The 15,501-nt window shown below is 36.2% G+C and overlaps 1 protein-coding gene across 1 annotated transcript; it reads right to left on the reverse strand.

Moving 5' to 3' along the window:
• Positions 1 to 11,927: 11,927 nt before the first annotated feature.
• On the reverse strand, positions 11,928 to 15,222 carry LOC148210399 (uncharacterized). The gene is given in 4 exon segments (XM_088126309.1): positions 11,928 to 12,251; positions 12,348 to 13,627; positions 13,630 to 14,620; positions 14,761 to 15,222. Coding segments are annotated over 4 exon segments (3,057 nt in total).
• Between the last annotated feature and the right edge of the window lie 279 nt (positions 15,223 to 15,501).

Consider the following 15,501-nt stretch of genomic DNA (forward strand, 5'->3'; position numbering starts at 1 on the left):
TTAGTTACAGATGTAGATCTCCCCTAAGATGAGGTTTAGTTCAACATGGATGAATAAAACAAAATAGAAGAAAAGAGAATACAACCTATTTCAGGAAAATAGCAAAAAGAAGCAGAGAAGAAGAAGCAGACAACTCGTCGAAACAGGTGAGCCTCCTCTTTCTGTCGTCAACTATCGCCCCCGAAAATTGTGATATTCCTTTCTCTTGTCTTTTCAGCTCTCCAATTTTTGTCTCTCTTGGGATCTGTGTGTCTATCGACTAGGGCAAAACATCCTTTAAATATTGGGTTTCGTTTTTATGGCACCCGGCTGGAGTTTGCACGGACATGGGTGAATCCCGTGTTTTGGCTTTAACTGTGCAGTAACTCCATGCTCTAGCACCGCTTTGCTCCACCTTTCTCATGCTCTAATCTTGAGAATGCCCTGACTGCTCTTCTCTGGTTCAACACTTTCTTTTGACTTTAGCTTTTCCTTAGAGACTTGTGCAAATGAACCACAAAATGCGAGAGTTTTGTTGTTTTTGGCCAAAACTCTCAATATTAAGGATATTCAGCCAAGAATTCACATTTTAACACTATTCATGCTATTTATGACCTAAAACTGACACACTTTAACAATTTTAATACATATTTTCACCCAAATAATCACCAGAATAACTCCCTTTTGGAGAGTTATCATTCAACACCTCCTTACCCTTAGGGATTATAGGAAAAGAATCTGGACATTCAGTTTAAAAAATTCTTAGATGTCTTGAAGCAATTTCACATCAATATACCATTAGTGTAGGCTTTGGAACAACTGCCTAACTATATGAAGTTTCTGAAAGACATCCTAACAAAGAAGAAGAGGTTAGGCGAGTTCAAAACAGTGGTGCTCACGAAGGAACATAGTACCATAAAATTATGCATGAAGAGGCATGCAAGAATTCAGTGGAGCCAAAGCGCTGGCTGAAATTAGCCATGAAAGAGGTTGTCAAAAAAGGAAATCATCAAATGACTTGATACAGGGATAATCTATCCAATCTCGACAGTAAATTGGTGAGTACAATCTAGTGCGCGCCTAAAAAGGGAGGCATCACAGTGGTAGAAAATGTAAAGAATGAGCTGGCTCGTATACGAACAGTAACTGGCTGGTGAATTTGCATAGACTATAGAAAGCTCAACAATACCACCAAGAAGGATCACTCCCCTCTACCATTCATCGACCAAATGTTGGATAGGTTAGCTGGCAAAAAGTACTACTTCTTTATGGATGATATAACACATACAACCAAGTCACTATTGTTGGGTGTGTTGCCCTAAACTCGTAGTTTGTATTATGTAAAAATAAATGTATATTTAATAAAGTTTTATTCAATAAATTTGTTGTTGAAACATAGCATTGCATTGTCCAAATCCAATAAACTAAACATCCAAGGTTAATTGAATGTAATCGGGACAGTATATATACTGGGTATATATTTGATATACGAAGTATATATTTGATATACCCCTGATATATGAATGGATAATATCCCGTGAATAACCTAAAGGGTCTATAATATATGGATAAGGCTGGGTACCTTATCCTGGCAACACTATGGATACGGCCCAATCTGTAAAGGTTACAGACAACTCGATCCAGGTCGTTCGTGTGGAGACATGCGAGTGGGGGTATCTTGTACAATGAGTTTATATAAGACCAGACCGGAAAATAGGCAATCTTTAGATGTAACACCGTTAACTAATAGATTGCTATTTCATAGGATGACCAGGCAACTCATTCTCAATCCTGAGTGAGTTATGGCCTCCTGCCCGTGAGGGCTCATCCTTTGATCTGTATGGGTGAGAGTGGCCCGAGTAGCCGACTCAACATTCCTACCATTTTGGGGACGAGACCGAGTGGGGAGCTGGGAACATAACTTCACAAGATGAAATTCACTCCTCCTCGACTTTAGGGGAGTAGATGAGTGTTCCCTTAAATGCTGACTCCGGGACTTGAACAAGGGGCCCCACCCTCTCATTGGCCGAGAGGGACTTCCGGTTATTGGTTGGACCATAACCAGGTTGTTCATTAGAGGAGCAGTGGTGTTTAAGGAGTAAGATGTAACTCAGGGGTAAAATGGTAATTTGACCCAACTTGAGTTACGAACACTCGTGAAGGATTGACTCGTCATTAATGGTCATATATCCATGGACACGAAAACATTCTGCAGTGAGAAGAGTGCAACTGCAGGTCTTTAGTGGAATGACCCGTAGTTAACGAATCTAGATTAACTCGGTCAATGAGTTTGACCGATTAATCTTGCATCGTTGGAGCTTCGGATCTGTAGGTCCATTAGATCCCCTTGCTAGCTCATAACGGGTAAAACGAGGATCAAGTTTTTGGAAGAATTTGAATTGTTATAATTACTTAACGGATTATATGTATATTGATACATTATAATATATAGTTAATTGTAAATTAAAACTATATATTATGAGAGATATTATTTGAATGAGATTCAAATAAAATTAATATGAATAAGATTCATATTAAAACTATAGGTTAAAAATAATGTGCATAAGATGTACATTAAAACTATAGGTTATACGATTGAAATGTTTTAGAATATGATTCTAATTTTATAATAAATAATTAAGTGTTAATTATTTATGTGTATATATATTTATTAATTATTAATTGGATTAATAATTAATTATATTAATTAATTTGATTAATTAATTTTATATATATATTAATTATTATATATATATATATATTAATTATTATTATATATTATAAATATATATATATTAATATTATTATTAATATTAACTCCCCTGCAAAATTGCAGGGGAGTGGGGAAGTGTTGTGACGTGGGGAGTTACCCCACGTCACCCTTTTTCTTCTTCTCTAAGTGTTGGAAAATGAGGAAGAAGGTGTTACAGAACAGAAAAGAAAACTCCTAGGATTTCTCTCAAAATTCTCTCAAACTCTCCCTCTTTTCTATCAAGGTGCTACCACAAGCATGATCCCGAGACCCAAGAGGATAGCGAGGAAGATCCGGTGGTGGTGTTCGAGGGGAATTCACTGAAGAAACGTTCTTCAAAGGTTTGTTTTTCCCCTGTATTTTTCTTCTTTAAAATTCGATTTTTTATCCCAAAAATCAGCAACGAAAATCCGCTTCTGCTCCGGGATTCACATCCCTGCAACTATAGCGCCATAAGATCAGTAGAAGACTACTTTTTCTTGTCCTTACAGAAGCTTTGCTTTCAGGAGAATGCCTTTTGGGCTCTGCAACGTAGCAGCAATGTTCCAACATTGCATGATGGCCATATTCCCGAATCTTGTTGAATCATTGGTGAAAGTTTTAGGATGACTTCTTGATGTTTGGAAAGACGTTTGCTGAATGCTTAAAAAATTTGCGGAAGGTCATATATAAATGCGAGAAAAATAATTTAGTTCTCAATTGGGAGAAATGTCATTTTATGGTGCAGAAGAGCATTGTGTTGGGTCATCATGTGTCCTAGAAAGGCATTGAAGTCAATAGAGTAAAAATTGAAGTGATAGAAAAGCTATCACCTTCAGGAGCTTCTTAGGATATGCTAGATTCTACCGCCCAATTATAAAGGGCTTTTCTTAAATTTCTAAACCTTTTTGCTCTCTCCTCGAAGTTGATCAGGCATTTGATTTTTATTCTAATTGTTTGCCGACATTTAACAATCCGAAGCATGCATTAACCCATGCCCCCATTATCACAGCTCCTGACAGGTCTTAGCCATTCGAGCTGATGTGTGATGCAAGCAATTACGTTGTTGGAGCTATGCTAGCATAGAGAAAGGGAAAGGTAAGCGCGTGAACGCTTGTGCTTCGATTTTATTTTAGAAATACAACAAAGAAAAAGACAATAGCAATGCAAAGAAGGAGAACTGATAACTCCCCTAAAGAGAGTTAATTGTGTTTAAAATTTGCATAAAATAGTTAAAGATAGCCTCATCTAACCCTCATATTCTTTGAGTTGTGCCTACTTTAGAAAGTAAATCAAGGTTCTCCTATATAATGCTAGCGCTCATATAAATGATCTGAGTTTGAGCATTTTGCTGCAGCTTTAATGATGCTACAATATCAGTTCTTGAAAGAGATAAAAAGCAACAAGCTAGCAATGAAATGACTTCTCAACGACTTTTACCACAATAACTGGAGGTTTCACCTGGGAGTGAGAGCTGAGTCTCACATGGCTTGTTTTATTGCCCTAAAATCCGAGGGAGGTATAAATGCCATCAAGAAGAGAAGCCTCCACACAGAAGAGACAATTCCATTTCATTTTCTTGCAAGAAATCAACCCTCAATTCAAGAAAACCTCTAAAACCATTCGAGAAAGCAAAGAGAAGAGAAGACCAGACAACTGTAGCTGAGAAAAGAAGCCAAGAACTCTTGTCAACTCCCTCTCTTCTTCTTTTAACCTCTTTGCATTATTTTTATTCCTATATTTTTACTCTTCTTATGGCATTGTCTAGCTAAACACCTTGTTTAAGGGGGAGATTTCATTTTCTGGGCTGTAATGTTGTTGTTTTGCATTAACGATAGTATGTTTTGATTTGAAGTTGTTATATCACTCTATTTTCAACGTGCTTGATCACCATGTTGAAATATCTTCTTAATAACCTTTGGAAAAATGTATTAAGGAGCGGGAAACTTCATCTCTAGCTAGAATCTACTTGAGTTTAGAGTGTGGTAACTTAGGGATAAGCACCACCTAGCTTGGTTATAAAATTGTTCATATATGCTGTAATTATTTGTCTAAGAACTCTAATGGTAGAAAATTTGAGGTGTTTGGAAAATCATCTTGTCTGTTTCACCACTACATTCACTCCATTAATACTGCAGCATCGTTAGGGTAATCCAGAAAGAGTCGTTGTTCTCTCCCCTTACGCCCTTATTTTCATAAAAAGTTACTCAACGATTGTGGATGTTTGTTAGCCCTAATGAAAATTTACATGTGGTTACTCAACTGCTTGCATTACTGTTCATTTTAGCAATTATTTACAAGAAAAAATTATTCAGTTTATTGCATTGATTTCTTAAGTGAATATTGAGTGTTTTGGGCACTTAGTCTCTGGGGATTCGAACTTTTTATTACTTGCTGCGACGATTGTGTATACTTACACATAAAAGAATTGGTAGACAACAAGAACCTTCCTTTGAAGACCGTTCTTCACCGTAGATCAACGCTACCAAAATGTCTTCCTCGCTATTCTTTGGATGTTAAGAATTCGGTTTGTGGGAACCTTTTTAAAATTGAGAGGGAGATTGAGAGAGAGGTTCTTGTGTTAGAGTTTAGAAACTCATTCCACCAACTAAAAAAATTCAAAATGAGAGAACCTCCATTTTAAAGGAAGAAATGGTGGAGGAGAAGTTACAACTTCCTCACTCACCACCTCCCCACTTCCCAACATAAAGGGTAGAAAGTGGGAGGAGTTTTCTCCCTTTTTTTCTTTTAGTTATTTAATTTAACAATTAAATTAAACCATTAATTTAATTAAATCAAATTTAATTCATTACAAAAAAAATTATTAATTTAATTTAACCAAATTAATATAACCCATTGATTTAATTAAATCATATCTAATTAAATTAAACATAAATTAATCAACCATATTAGAATCAAATTCAAATATCAATTTCTCTCATAACATATAGTTTAGTTTTAAATTCAAATGAAAATTAACTTTTTATCATAATGTATCAACCTACATTATATTAATTGCATCTCATACAATTAACTTTAATTCTCTTTAACAAATTTGAACAATTCAAATTCTTTTCAAGACTAAATGTTCATAACTATCCTTTACGAGCTAGCAAAGGGACCTAATGGACCTACAGATCGAAGTTGTAACGATATATGAGATTAATTAATTAAATTCATTAACCATATTAATCAATATTCATTAACTATTGGTCACTCCACTAAAGACCCACAGTTGCACTCTTCTCACTATAGAGTATTTTGTGTCCATGGATATTGACCATTAACAGTAAGTCAATCCTTCACGAGTGTTCGTAATTATAGCTGGGTCAAATTACCGTTTTACCTCTGAGTTACATCTTTCACCTTAAGTACCATTGATCCTTTAATGAACAACATGTTTATGGTCCAACCATTAAACATAAGTCCCTCTCGGGCCAGTGAGAGGGTGGGGTCCCTTGTTCAAGTCCCGGGGTCAGCACCTAAGAGAACACTCATCTACTTACCCTAAAGTTGGGAATGAGTGAATTTCATCTTGGGTAGTTATGTTCCCAGTTCTCCATTCGGTCTTGTCCCAAAAATGGTAGGAATATTAAGTCCGTGATCCAGGCCACTCTCACCCATACAAATTAAAGGATGGTCCCTTATAGGCAGGAGTCCATAACTCACTCAAGATTGAGATTGAGTTACCTGGTCTTCGCATGAAATAATAATCTACTAGTCAACGATGTTACAGCTAAAGATTAATTATTTCGCGGTCCGGTCTTATAAAAACTCATTGCATAAGATACCCTCACTCACATATCTCTACATGAACGATTTGGATTAAGTCGTTTATAACTATTACAAAGTGAACCATATCCATAGTGTTACCAGGATAAGGTACCTAACCTCACCAATGTATGTTATTATCGAAACATTATCCACCTGTATATTAAATATATACTGTATATCAAACATATACTATTCCAGTTACATGACATAGCCTCGGATGTTAGTTTATTAGATTTAGGTTAATGCAATTCTAAAAGAAACTTCAATAACAGCTTTATTAAATAAATATTTGTTTTACATTTACAAACACGAGTTTAGGACATAAAACTCAACGAAAGGTTTCTAAGATATCTTAGAAGTTTAATTTGTGTGGTTCGAGAACTACTATTAGAATTATTTATTTAAAACAAAAGAAAGAGAGAGAAAAGATTAATTGAAAAGAAAAGGAAAAAAAAGGAGTTAGAATAAAAAAGTGTGTAAGCACTGAGCGTGAAGAGGAATTTTTTTTTAATGAAACTCAAATTTCAATTTCAAAATTGAAATTGAATTCAAGATTTGTTTTTGAATCTAGGGACAAAGGTTTTTTTCTCTCTCTCTTTCAATCTTCTCACCGTTGCCTCTCCCACAATTTGGTTTCTTTCCTCATCTACAGTAAGTCGCAACCAACCAATCTTGAATCAAGAGCGTATTTAGATATTTTCCATCTAGCCTACAACTTCAATTTTTTTTTGGTAATTATTCTAAAGCTGGATGTGTAACTACTATCTTTTCTTTCGTAATTAAATCTTAGGCCATTGGTATTATTTCTTAAAATTTTGAAAATATTTTAGGTTACTATTGAGGTAAGTGACTCTACTTTCGAAATGCCTGAGGACTAGGCTCGAAGTTTTATATACTGTTCTAAATGATATGTGATGAATGCTATTCATAAAGTGAATGTTATGTGAAATTGTTGCGATGCATTATAGAATGTTTACTTATGGAACTTCATGCATGAACATGAATGTGCAAATGTTTTTTTTATATACATAAAAGTTTGTGGCAACTACTCTTCCGTAATTTCTTTAAAATATATGTGCATAGACTAGACTGAAATTGAGGACCTAGGTGGGTCAGACTTGACTCTGCTAACTAGGTGTCAACTACCATCAGGTGGGGTAGAGTCTCCCAAGAAACCCACTATGTACCATAATGGAGTTGGTATTGTCTATTAAGAAATGTGTTAATTGTCACATTTACCAAAAAGGGAAAAAGAAAAGGAAAATTATATTGATCGATAAAAATTTATGTCCCACATGGTTATGTTATTAAATGATAGAAGTTATGTGTGTGCATGCATGTCTGACTCTATTAGTTGGGTTACTTACTGAGTAGTTTTTTTCCCTAAAATCTTTTCTTTTAGGTAATGGCAAGAACCTATGAGGCGACTGATGAGTTGTTTGTTGAGTGCGTCATGGGGATTGCGTTAGCATAATTTTTCCTTTCGCATTCCAAGTCGACTTATGTTTCAAATGTTTTATTTGAAGGATTTGGATATATTGCTTTTCTTTTAGTCATTATTTATTTTTCCTTTTTAGAAACTACTTGGTTTTTTTTTTTGTTGATTGGGATCCCAAATAAAGGTTTATAACTATTTGCAAGTTATTGTATTTTCGCTATAGTATTTTAGTTTTTATTTTTATTTTTAAACAATTTAAAATGTTGAAAGCATGCATGTAGTAGCGTCCCTAGTTAGTCTAATTCCAAAAATTTGGGTCGTTACAGTTTCCCATCCAATTTACTATGCTAGTAAGACGTTGATGGAGTCACATATTACAAAATGATAGAGAAGGAGCTGCTAGCACTGGTGTTTGCTTTTGAGAAGTTTAGAGCATATTTGGTGGGCAAACAAGTTGTAGTATACACATATTGACACGACCCGCCCTAAACACCTACTAACTATAGGACAAGTCGTGCCGACTACAGACCTTCAACCATCTACCAAGTCTATAGTCAACTTCTTTCTAAGTTTCTAAAACTAATTTAGATTATTCTTCAATATATAAAACAAAAAGTGTAACATAATTCATCACAAAAATAACTACTCGGCCACGACTCCTAAACATGTTGTACAATCACAAAAGGTACAACTATTCCAGTATAAGTCATTCTAGATGTACATACAAAATGATATGCAAATTCAGAGACGGTGAGTGGCAGAAACTGGTCGGCAAGTCTCTATGAAACTCAGGTGCAGCCTGGGGGAGAAAAACAATGATAAACAGTGAGCTAGGAAGCTCAGTGAGTGACATTTTATTAAGAAAATAATTTTGTAAAACTTATTCCATAAAAAGAACTGAAATTTCAATTCTTAAGACGAGCTTCATAAAGCAGAAAAATAAACATTCTCGTTAAAACTTCATATAACTTGAGCAACTAAAATTCAGTAATTTTCTGAGCATAACTTGTAATAACATATACTTCCTAAAAACACTTTCTGAAATACATATCAAATATCTTCTTTCAAACCTAAAACAGATTAAGGAAACTCAACACCATATATGTATCCACATTCTATTCTGGTCTACTAGCGCAGAGTAATCTCAATACGCACAGCAGAATAATTCTATTTCTAGTCCACTGGAATAGAGTAATCTCAATATACACAGCAGAATATTTCTCTCAACGCGCGGAGTAAAATGGTCCCAAAGACCTTCTATTACTTGGTATACTATAGAAACACATTCACATAGAATAGAGGTAATCACCTGAATACAACAATATCGTGGTTTGAAAACGACTCTCAGAAAATTCTCAATCTCATAAAAACATTCTAAAAATTCTTTTTTCTTTCTTTTTAAGAACATTTCTTTCACAAATCACTTCTAAACATATTTCTTTCTAATCATATTCAGTAAACACAACAGTTTCTCATAAATTCTCAACATAAATAATCAAACATACGTAATATTTTTTTTCTTGAAGTTCTTTAATAGATATCTTAAAATATTTAGTAAAATAATCACTCACAAAGCCTATGAACGAGGTGAATTTGGTTGGTACGCTGCTCCAATTCCTGTATGACCTGAAATATCGATTCAAAACCAATTTAACTCACTTATTTCAATTTCAACATAACTTAATTCAAACTTCAATCATAATAACTTCAAAATAATCCTATTACCCAATTTCCTCACTCCCTCCCTCTTCATTAAAACTCACTACTTTTCCTTGTTACAAGTGGGTCCCACCAAACCCATTCAATTCCTCTTTCTCACACTCCATCTCAAATAAACCATTTCCTTTTATTTATTATTATTTTTATCTTATTTTATCAATTAACTCTCTTCTTGATTTCTTTATCTCTCTTCAACACCAATTATCTTTCTCCTTCGTCCCAACTTCTGTTTTTTTTCCTCTCTTTTTCTCTTTGCAACTTCTTCTTCCCAAGTCTCTAAAATTATATTTCTCACCTTACCTTTTTCCTTGCCAGCAAACTCATCCTCATAGCTCACTGAAACCATAAACTCTCAATTCTTGAATCAACATAACATCACCAATTTTTCAAACAACTTTCATATTTTGAGTAAACCACAAAGAAAAAAAATCTTATTTTCTTTTAATAGTCAAATACCAGAAAATCACACTTTGTTCTCAACCATGCCCATAGGAAGTCGGGGAGATGAATGAACAGAGCATAATACCCACAAAACCCAGGAATTTCCTTAAGAAGAAAACCCACAAATACTAATCTTAAAGAGTTCCATACTTCCATGGGTTTCCTTATTAAATCTCTAGAAAACTTACCAAATTTCAACTTTTGGCTCTAAAATCACAACGCTTCTTCTTCTTCCCTTTCAAGAACCTTGAGTTATCCATCTTTTTCAGCCCTCGCTCCCCCTCTCTGTTTTCTTCTCCAAAACCCTTTCCATTTCGAATTTCTTTCTTTTCTGTTCTTTTTTTTCTTTTCCACGTGTTCCCTTCCACAGCTCACACACAAGCCCCCATTTTTTTCAATTTCCCAATTTTTTTTATTTTCTTTTCAAACTTACGAAAATACCCTTACAAAATATTACCTTCTTTTATGAATTTCGTCCTCGAAATTCAATCAGAACAATTAAGGAAATAGACGAGGGTATTGAGTATGCATCTGATCCTCACTTTCCTATGTTGCCTCTTCTACTGCATGATTCCTCCACAAAACTTTAACTAACGGAATAGTCTTGTTTCGCAACACATGTTCTTTTATATCCAAAATTTGCACTGGCTTCTCTTCATATGACAAATTCTCACTTAACTGCACTGGCTGCGATTCAAGAATATGCGATGGGTCGGGTACGTACTTACGCAACATAGAAACATGAAATACATCATGAATCCTGGAAAGCTCCATAGGCAGTGCTAAACGATACGCTACTGGCCCTACACGCTCAAGAATCTCATATGGACCAATATATCTAGGACTCAACTTTCCTTTTAGGCCAAATCTCTGAACACCCTTCCACGGTGACAAACGAAGAAAAACTTTATCACCTACTGAAAATTCAAGATCTTTTCGATGTTTATTAGCATAACTCTTCTGTCTATCTTGTGCTACTTTCAGATTCTCTCTAATTATCTTTACCTTGTCAGTAGTAATCTGAACAAGCTCAGGTCCCAATAACTTTCTTTCTCCAACCTCATCCCAACAAACTGGAGTTCGACATTTTCTGCCATACAATGCTTCAAACGGAGCCATCTGTATACTAGAATGATAACTATTATTATAAGCAAATTCCATGAGAGGCAAATGAGTATCCCAACTACCCTTGAACTGTAAAACACAAGCTCGTAACATATCCTCCAGAGTTTGGATCGTTCTCTCTGACTGCCCATCTGTCTGAGGATGAAAAGCCGTACTAAAATATAATTTAGTACCTAAAGCTTGCTGTAAACTAGGCAAGAACTTAGAAGTAAATCTGGTATCTCTATCTGAAACAATAGATACAGGAGTCCCATATGAGCTAACTATTTCATCAACATATAACTTAGCTAGCTTATCAAGCATATCATTGATTTTAATTGGTAAAAATCGAGCAGTTTTAGTCAACCTGTCTACTATCAACCAGATACCATCATAACCACTCAAGGTACGAGGAAGTCCAAACAGAAAATCCGTCGTAACATGCTCCCATTTCCATTCCAGAATAGGAAGTGAAATCAAGGGTGCTGCGACCTTCTGACGTATCGGTTTCACTTGCTGGCAAATCAAACATCTAGATACATATTCTGCTATTTCTCTCTTCATACCTGGCCACCAGTAGTGCTCTTTCAATGCTCGATACATTTTTGTACTTCCTGGATGCATAGCATAAATTGAATTATGAGCTTCTTCTAACATTTCATTTTTCAAGTTCAAATTATTAGGAACACACAATCGATCATATCTAACTAGAGCTCCATCATCTCTCACTGTATAATCTACTCACAGACTGCTTTTTACTTCTTCTTTTATCTTACTCAGTACTGGATCATCAAGCTGAGTCGTTACGATTCTATTAATCAAAGTAGGTCTTACCTGGAAATGAGCCAATAAGGCACCTCTGTCATTTACTTCTACTTTTGCATTCAGACGCCTCAACTCACCCAATAAAGAAGAACTAACTGCCCTTGGTGAATCTTTTAAACCACGAGGCTTCCTGCTTAAAGCATCGACTACAACATTAGCCTTCCCTGGACGATACTCAATAGTACAATCGTAATCTTTTATCAACTCAAGCCACCTTATCTGTCGTAAATTCAACTCTTTCTGATCAAAAATATATTTAAGAATTTTGTGATCTGTATAAATATGACATTTTTTACCAAACAAGTAATGTCTCTAAACTTTCAATGCCAAAACTACAGCAGCCAATTCTAGATCGTTGGTCGGGTAATTACATTCATGCTTTCTCAACTCTCTCGACGCATAAGCTATTACTTTCCCATTCTGCATCAAAACACACCCTAGACCCTGATGAGAAGCATCACTATAAACATCAAATTCTGTTCCAGGTGTCGGAAGTGCTAATATAGGCACAGAAACTAATCTCTTCTTCAACTCTTGGAAGCTCTGCTCACACTTTTCTGTCCACACAAATTTTGAATTCTTCATAGTCAAATTAGTTAAAGGAAGTGCTATCTTCGAAAATCCCTCAACAAATCGGCGATAACATCCTGCCAAACCGAGGAAACTACGAACTTCTGTAACAGTAGTAGGCTGTTCCCATTTCAATACTGCTTCAATTTTCTGTGGATCAACATAAATACCTTCTGCAGAGACAACATGGCCCAAAAACATCACATGATCAAGCAAAAATTCACATTTGCTAAATTTGGCATACAACTTCCTATCACGTAACGTCTGTAGCACCATTCTAAGATGCTCTACATGCTCGCTCTGGCTGCCGGAAAACACTAGTATATCATCAATGAACACAATTACAAATCGGTCTAGGTACGGATGAAATACTCTATTCATAAGATCCATAAATGCTGCTGGTGCGTTCGTCAACCCAAAAGGCATAACTAGGAACTCGTAATGCCCATATCGTGTTCTAAATGCAGTTTTCGACACATCTGCTTCTCTTACCTTTAACTGATGATATTCGGATCGCAAATCAATCTTTGAGAACACTGCAGCACCTTTAAGCTGATCAAACAAATCATCTATTCGAGGCAATGGATATCTGTTTCGTATCGTTACCTTATTCAGTTGTCTATAATCAATACACAACCTCAGAGTACAATCTTTCTTTTTCACAAATAACACTGGCGCACCCCACGGTGACACACTAGGTCTAATGTAACCTTTGTCAACTAATTCCTGCAACTGTTTCTTCAATTCTTTTAATTCTGTAGGAGCCATTCTGTATGGTGCTTGAGATATCGGAGCAGTACCTGGTATTAAATCAAGCACAAACTCAACCTCCCGATCAGGTGGCAACCCAGATAAATCATCTGGAAATACGTCTGGAAATTCTCGCACAACTGGTATATCTTCAAGCTTCCCTTTTTCAATCCGCTGATCAACAATATACGCTAAGTATGCTGTACACCCCTTATTCAACAATTTACTAGCCTTCATTGCAAATATTACACATGCTGGACGAATTTTTCTTTCACCTCTATAGATAATCTTAGCCCCCCTGGCCGTTTAAATATAACTTCCTTCTGATAACAGTCAATCGATGCATGATGTGTGAACAGGAAATCCATTCCTAAAAAAACATCAAACTCACGAATATTCAATGGGACCAAATCCACATTAAATTGCCTACCACCCAAAACAATCATGCAATCACGATACACACTGTCTGCTATCAAAGAGATACCACCCGGTGTAGCTACTACCAATTCACTAGGTAAGGGTTCTAACTTTCTATCTAACCCAACAGAGAACATGATAGAAAAAAATGAATGTGTAGCACCCGGATCGAATAAAACATGAGCATTTTTATCGAAGATATTCAACGTACCTGTAACTACATTTGGCAGTTGGTCAGCCTCATGCTGCGTCATCGCAAATATCATTCCCTGACCACGTGGTCTGCCTACCTGACCTTTCAATTTAACGCCACTAGAATTTCCTGTATTTTGTTGCCTCTCACTCAAAGGTTTTGCTTGTGAATCTGAACGCCCCTGTACCGTCGATCTTGAGGAAGCTCCTTGGGACGCATTACCTTCCTGCCACAACTGAGGACATTCTCTTTTCATATGACCTGCTTGCCCACAGTTATAACAAACGATACTCGCCCTCCAAAGGCGTTCACCCCTATGCGACTTACCACAATTCTTGCATATAGGATATCTAGTATAACTAGAAGCAGACTCCGCTTGTTGCCCGGATTTCTGACTACCTGAAGGTCTTCTATACTGACTCGAGCCACTCGTAGTCTGTTGAGGAAAATTTACATTCACTCTAAAATTTTGTGATCCTCGATATCTAGGTTTAAAACTCTCTCGACCCGACACTCCAGGCGTAAATCCCCTACTACTATCTCGAAAATGTCTACCACTCGAAGAACTGGTAGAGCTAGAAAAAGTACCACGCACATTCTTTGACACTTCGCTCTGATTTTTCTTGTCCAACAAACTCTTCTCAACCCTTGCTGCAGCTTCCACCAAGGGTCCAAATTCCTGCCACCCAGATGCAGTAGTACAGCTTCAAATCTCCTCATGCAATCCATCCTCAAACCGTCTACATCGATGAGTCTCATCTTTAATGATAGTGGTGGCATACTTTGAAAGTTCTACATATTTTTCTGATATTCTGCTACCATCATCGACCCCTGTACTAGCTTCAAGAACTGATTTCTTTTTGTATCTCTGTAGGATCGTGGGTAGTATGCTTCATTAAACAAATTTTTGAATTCTTTCCAGCTTAATTTTTCAGCTTCAGGTTGTCTCGCTATAACTGACTCCCACCACTCACCAGCTCCTCCTTCTAGCAAAAATGTAGCCAGTCTGACTTTTCTATCTTCTGGACAACCCATCACATTAAAACATTTTTCTATTTTTTTCATCCACGATTTCGCGTTAGTTGGATCTGCCGTCCCAGAGAAATCAGTAGCCCCTAAAGCTGTGAGTCGCTCGATCTTAAAGTCTTTCTCGGGATCCCTCCTCAACATTCTTACTCCCAACGCAGCAATTCTTGCCATTACACGTTCATCCTGATCAACTATATCCTCCTGTGAATCTACAGGACGGTGCCTAGACTCACCAACTACGTCTTCTGCCATTGTATTCTGCTTACCAGGGACCTGTTGAGTTTCAAATTCTTTAAACCTCCATGTTCTGCCATCACATAATAAAATAAAATGACATGCATATCACACAATTATAACATAAACCATTAATGCATCTTCTATTCATGTTATACAGGATCTTCCTTTTGCTCTGATACCAAACTGACACGACCCGCCCTAAACACCTACTAACTATAGGACAAGTCGTGCCGACTACAGACCTTCAACCACCTACCAAGTCTATAGTCAACTTCTTTCTAAGTTTCTAAAACT

The sequence above is a fragment of the Momordica charantia genome (genome assembly GCF_013281855.1).
Source record: "Momordica charantia cultivar OHB3-1 chromosome 7 unlocalized genomic scaffold, Mcharantia_2.0 BLBB01000007.1, whole genome shotgun sequence".
In the NCBI taxonomy this organism is placed as follows: Eukaryota; Viridiplantae; Streptophyta; class Magnoliopsida; order Cucurbitales; family Cucurbitaceae; genus Momordica; species Momordica charantia.